The sequence below is a fragment of the Protomyctophum bolini genome, assembly GCF_963924005.1.
Source record: "Protomyctophum bolini genome assembly, chromosome: 3".
Taxonomy (NCBI): Eukaryota; Metazoa; Chordata; class Actinopteri; order Myctophiformes; family Myctophidae; genus Protomyctophum; species Protomyctophum bolini.
In genome coordinates this window covers 25,092,626-25,098,625 of record NC_137864.1, presented here as the reverse complement: position 1 = coordinate 25,098,625, position 6,000 = coordinate 25,092,626, and the positions used below count along the sequence as shown (strand labels likewise).

General features: G+C 39.8%; 1 protein-coding gene across 10 annotated transcripts in view; it reads left to right on the top strand.

The window, feature by feature from the left end:
- The window catches only part of inpp4b (inositol polyphosphate-4-phosphatase type II B), a 252,621-nt gene that overhangs the window by 187,759 nt on the left and 58,862 nt on the right, over positions 1 to 6,000 (top strand). For all 10 annotated transcript variants that reach the window (XM_080759694.1, XM_080759692.1, XM_080759696.1 and 7 more), the window contains one exon: positions 4,723 to 4,827. In XM_080759694.1, the coding sequence (XP_080615820.1) occupies positions 4,723 to 4,827 (105 nt within the window). The remainder of the gene's footprint in view (positions 1 to 4,722; positions 4,828 to 6,000) is intronic.

Genomic DNA, 6,000 nt, shown 5'->3' with positions numbered 1-6,000 from the left:
GTAGGAGTGCTCTGTTTTCTGTGATGGTGGCGGTGTTGAGAATCTTGCTAGAGATGTCCCTCCCTTGTCTACCACACCCTCCTACATCTGTCCTATATCTATTTCAATATAGCAGCAGTACAAACATAAATTTGTACTGGTCTGTTCACTCAATTTTTGGTTTCGAACAAAACAACCCCAGAGAGATGAGATGAAGAGATACTAACCCTGTCTACTTTTAGACAGCTGTTGGCCACTACCGCTGGCATCAAGCAACATACCACCTGGACAAACAGATGGCGATTTCATATGGCTAATTCGTCTAAGCCACAGCGGTCACTAAACTCGATTAGCCCAGGTCCCCAGAGCACTGCCGCCCATTGAGTTTAGCCCACCTGACTATAATAATTATTGCCATTATTATGAATGGCTTCACCTTACACAGAAAGACTTCTCAGAATACTTCAATGTTAGCCATGCTATCAATGCTGGGAGCAATGAGGCAACATGGCACACTCTTTATTTAGCTTTAGGGGTTAAGGTTAGGGTTTGTGTTTTTCTTTTTTGTGAATGGTTGCTTACATGAAAGTAAAACTCACTAGTGTAAATCACATGATTAGACATTGCTGTGTTTTTATTTTTTGTTTATTGTATTATAATTATGTTTTGATCCCTGACTGTCCGTCAGTCCGTGGTTCCGTCTGTGACCAGCTAATCTCCGGCACTGTTTAGGTATCCCTAGAGGCCAAGGAAAAAACATTGCCCTGCATTTTTCACAATTCACGTCTGCCTTTTATTGCCCATATTCAGACCGCAGCCATCTTGCCAGCAAGGTGATACCTAGGTGATACTTCCCATAGACAGCCCATTCAACCAAACAGAAAAGTCCTATCTAATTATATTAAACAACGTCAAAATCACCAACATAGCAGCTGTAGGGAAAGCTTGAATTATCCTCTTTCAATCTGTAAAGCTAAAGCATATGATTATTTTCTAAGTTTATGGAAGTTCTCGTTATCAGTAAAGCAACCTCCTGCTGCCTGCTGCATTGTGCACATTCAAAACAGGTGGTACGCATGGGCCGTTGAGTGATATTCAACGAGCGCTTCCAAACTCCAACACGTAGAATAAAATTACATGCAAGGAATTTCTTGACAGGAAGTAGCTCATAAAATGTCTACGGTGGATTTTTATGGAACAAACACATTACAGATTGAAAGAGGATAATTCAAGCTTTCCGTGCAGCTGCAATGTTGGTGATTTTGACGTTGTTTAATATAATTAGATAGGACTTTTCTGTTTGGATGAATGGGCTGTCTATGGGAATTATCACCTAGGTAGCACCTTACTTGGCTGTAATTGGTCTGAATATGGCCAATAGTGCCACCAGACTTATGTAAAATATATTTTTATATATTACTCTTTCAGATTTTATCCAAATTTTACGCACATCGGTACACATGATCACTATATAGTCATGTGATCAAGTCTGTTTGCTGTGTGTGGACTGATTTAAGAAAAGAAATGCCACAAATCATGAATGCAGCGTCCTATTGCTTTGAAACTTTGCACACACATTTACACTATGCTGAGGAACGAATGCCACCCTTTTAACATTGCACTATTATAGCACCACCAAGAGACCGGTTTTTTGCCAAAAAATATATATTACTCCTACAAATTTTGTCCAAACATCACGCAAAGCGGTATACATAATCTCTAATTTTAAGTGATGAAGATGGATTCATCTTATTTTTCACATTTTATCTATTCTATCTCGTTTTATATCTTTTTTGTTGAAGGTCATACCAATGTGCAGAACAGATGTTCTTCATTGATGACTAAAAGTATGGGAGATGCATCTAAATGTTAGTGGAAATAGTGGAATATTTGTTTTCCTTGGCAGCACAAATGCATTGTGTTGGTACACTGCACGTATTGGACTTAATGTCTTTTAATTTGATGGGATGTTAGGATTAAGGTACAGTAGCATAAAGTTGCACAATTACACCGAATTAATGCACCCTGCTATGTTATGTCCATGGATCAGTGGTTCTCAATTATTTTGTTGTTTTTTTTAGCTCAGGTCACCCTGTAAATAACATTTTCATCCTCGGCACCCCTGAATTACATTGTTACTTTATAGCACCTTTCCTTTGTCATTATATCGGAACGTATGTAGATCTTTCCCCAAAAGATGCTTGTCAAAACTTGAGAGAATATTTGTTTCCATTAGGACAGACTGAAAATACCTTTTATACTTGGTGTTTAACCAACCACTTAAACTCTAGCATTCCTATTCTGGGGGGAACATTCACCAAAAATAGCCAATCTACTGTACATGCTAAGATTGGTGTACTGTAGGCTGAAAATGAATGCACCAAGTACAGTACAGGTACTAAGTATAGATGGTCTAAGTGGTAAGTACTCTACCTTAGGGTGCCATGACGCAAGTCCACCCAATTTGAGGAACCCTGCCATGGATACATGGGCTGGCATAATGCTTTAGTTCAGACATTGGACATTTATAGGAAATTGAATTTTTGGACAGATTTTTTCTATTTATCTTTATCTTTTTTGACCACCTACTGTTTACTCAAATTACCTCTTTGCAAACATGAGTGTTTTTTTTTGTGTTTTTTTGTGTTTGTTGTTTATTGTTCTTAAAAGCTTAACCCTCATTTCAGAGAGACTCACAAGCCTCATTTACATATTTGAGATTTGTGCCGCTAACATGGGGTGTCAATGTGTGGTTTTGAGATTTATGGTAAGCTGCAAACAGATTCCATTTCATTTAAAGGGGAAAGTTTTTAATTGGAAGTTTTTAACAAGGTGCGTGCGTGTTAGGGGTATCAAATTCTATGCTTAGAGGATTATGCTGCACATTGCTGGATAGTTTGGATCGCTGTTTGGACACACCCTTTTCCTTCACTGTATGTCAGATATATACCTCTAGCACATTAGCTCATAACCCTATTTCAAGCCTTACAGCCTTCTTTGAAGCTGCTGTCTGCAGCATGGATATGCTAAATGGGATGATGGGGGTGGGAGGGCATTTCAGATTTGTATATCAAATCTATAACAAAAATGTCATCGTACCTTCAAGTCAAGTCGTTCTATTCTCCCTATGCTGTATAGAGGGCATGCGTGACATCATCATCATACCCGGAAGTTATGCGGAAATGCCTACTGAGTGTCAAAAAACTACTTTCTGGCCTTGACATATCCCATACATCAAACAGAAAAGTCCTATCTGATTGCATAAAAACGACAAACAATGTTAAACTCACTTTGCCACATGATTTGCCACTCACTTTATGCATGTGCATACCTCTATACTTTATGCCAGTGGTTCCCAAACTTTTTCATGTCAAGGACCCCCAAATTTACATGTATTAGCCAGCAGATCACCATTTTGAAGATATATGCCAGGGACCTCCATAAGAGAAGATTTTTACCGCTCTAGCAGTGATTCTCAACCCGTTTAATTTCAAGGTCCCCCAGTTTGACACGCATATTCTACAGACCCCCATTTAATGACATTTCTGTCTCTGGGACTTCAATTTATATTGTAAAATCAATGTTAATTTAACTCTGAGAGCAAAATGGACCAAATGGACCCGTTACTCTCAGAGTTACAGACCCATAAGGGTCCATTTGTTTCCAAACTATCATTTAGCTGGGGACCCCCTGGAACTCCCTCAAGGACCCCTGGGGGTCCCCGGACCCCACTTTGGGAACCACTGCTTTATAGTACACACATTATCTGTATGTAACCTGTTTCTATTCTGTGTTCTTTCTTTTTCTTATCTGTCCTGCTCTGACTCTTCCTCAAACTTCTCTCTTCTAAAAAAAAGTCTACAAATTCTACAATTCTACAAAATGATGGAGGATGCATGACAAAAAAGAATGTCATCCACGACCCACCTGTAAACTGATTTTTATGTTTTCCATACCATTGGGCTATGTATTACCTTTTCTCACATTCACAAATTCACCTTCAATTCACATTCAACACATTCAATGGCAGCAAGAGTGTTTTTTCTTCACTGTAAAATCAAAGAGAAGATTGGAACATCAAACCAATTTACTATTTACTGAGCTATGCTCAAGGGACATAAATGTATTCGAGGGGTTAATATGCTGCATTACTATGTGGGTGTATACAGTGTTTGCAAGACCCACATGTAATTTGCTGATGTGGCAGTCAGCTGACCAATTGGGCGGGGTATTTAAGCTCACCTAGACCATGCTCTAGGAGCCTTCCTTTTGCATATTGTTCCTGGTTGTTGTTATGTACTGTTTACTCCCACCACCACCCCAGCGCCACCGGTGGGCTCTGTTATTTCCGTTCCCCATGGGGGGTTGTTATTGTATATCTATCTCCCTGCTCTTTATGTTTAATGATAGTGTTTAATTGTGCCGAGCAGGGAGAAAATTGCAGCAGAGCCGAATGCCAAGTTAATATATTATATGCACACTTGTATTCTGATTCTATAATAAATATTGGTTAAATCTATTTGTGAGTTATCTGACTGAATTAGCACATAAACAAAGACAAAACAGTAAAACAACAAAACACAGTATATGGAAAGACCACAGTGTTGCTAGACCAGATGGTAAGGCTTTCACTAGAAGCATCATCACAGTAACATCTTGCTTTGTATACTCTATTAACGATGCAATTATGTTTTACAGCACAGTGACACATTTTCTTTCTGTTTTGTGTTTTCATTTTCTCAGGTCCTTCATTCAAAGCAAGCTGTTGTAAAACCCAGAAGTCCCTACAATTCATTCCGATCAACCTGCACACCCAGCGGATGAGAGTGACGTGCCCCAGAAAAACAGGTATCATATTGCGATGTTGATTTGACATTTTAGCCTTTTAAACTCCTTCAGTGCCACAGTCAGTCAGCCATCTTTGTCACAGGTGCCACTTTTTACATGCGATCTAGAAATCTTTGAAGGCCCACAGAATATGTTGTGCTATACCAAAATATGATGTCACATATCTCAAATGAAAGATCTACTACTCTACTTTGCCCAGAAAAAATAAGTGAGTCGTTTGCTTTCACCGTTCTGAAGTTATTGACCTTTGAATGAAGCTTGGTTTTATAAAAACGGCCATCTTGGAAACTGGAAGCTGAGAAAACTGCATTTTAGTGTGAGGTACTTTCTCACTCAGAATTCTCACTAAAGACTTTTATTTTTTATGTCAGTGATATCACACAGTACTTGTTCTCACAAAAAAAAAAAAAAAAAGGAAAGAAAAAAAAAAAAGGTTTTTTTTTTTCTTATTTTTTTTTACTGAAAAACATTTTTAAAAATTTAAAGCTAGGAAAAAAAATTAAAAAAAAAAAAAAAAAAAAAACGGGCCCCCCCGTTTATACAGGGGCCCCCTGGCTCCAGGCCAGGGGTACCCAAGTACCCAATCTGGCCCTGGATAAAAATATCGTTTTGACAGAGTTGGTGCACCACCCTGTGGCACCAGCTGGCGCTGCATGCTGGTTGCAAAGTAGCAGCGCACGCATGCACGCGCGCGCACACGCATGCACGCGCGCGCATGCACGGGCAACGCGTGTCGAGTACTCTCGGGGTTGTTGCCTTGTTGGGACTGGGAGTGAGTCAATGTCCGATTGGAATTATATACTTTTCTTCACTAGTTCATGGTGGTCGTGAGGTGAGCTACGCACACCGTCGTACACACACATCGATGTTTGACGGGAAGGTTTCATGGAGTGATTGCTACATTTGATCAAACGAGTATTTAGTTGGTTACTTTGAGAGCGAGAGAGACGACCCTGCGCCTCAACAAAAAGTTGCATCGCCTCAAAATGGGGGGGAGAGAAGAGATAACAAAGCCCCATCGGCCAGTCGCCTACAGTGGATTTACATTTATCACACTGCGTAATCTCCCGTTTACAATATCATTTGCGTGGGTCTCTCTTTCCACCCACTGACATCTCTTTTGAGCTAAGATTGAAGGGGACGGGAGGCAAGCTCTATACGTCGGGTGTTGCT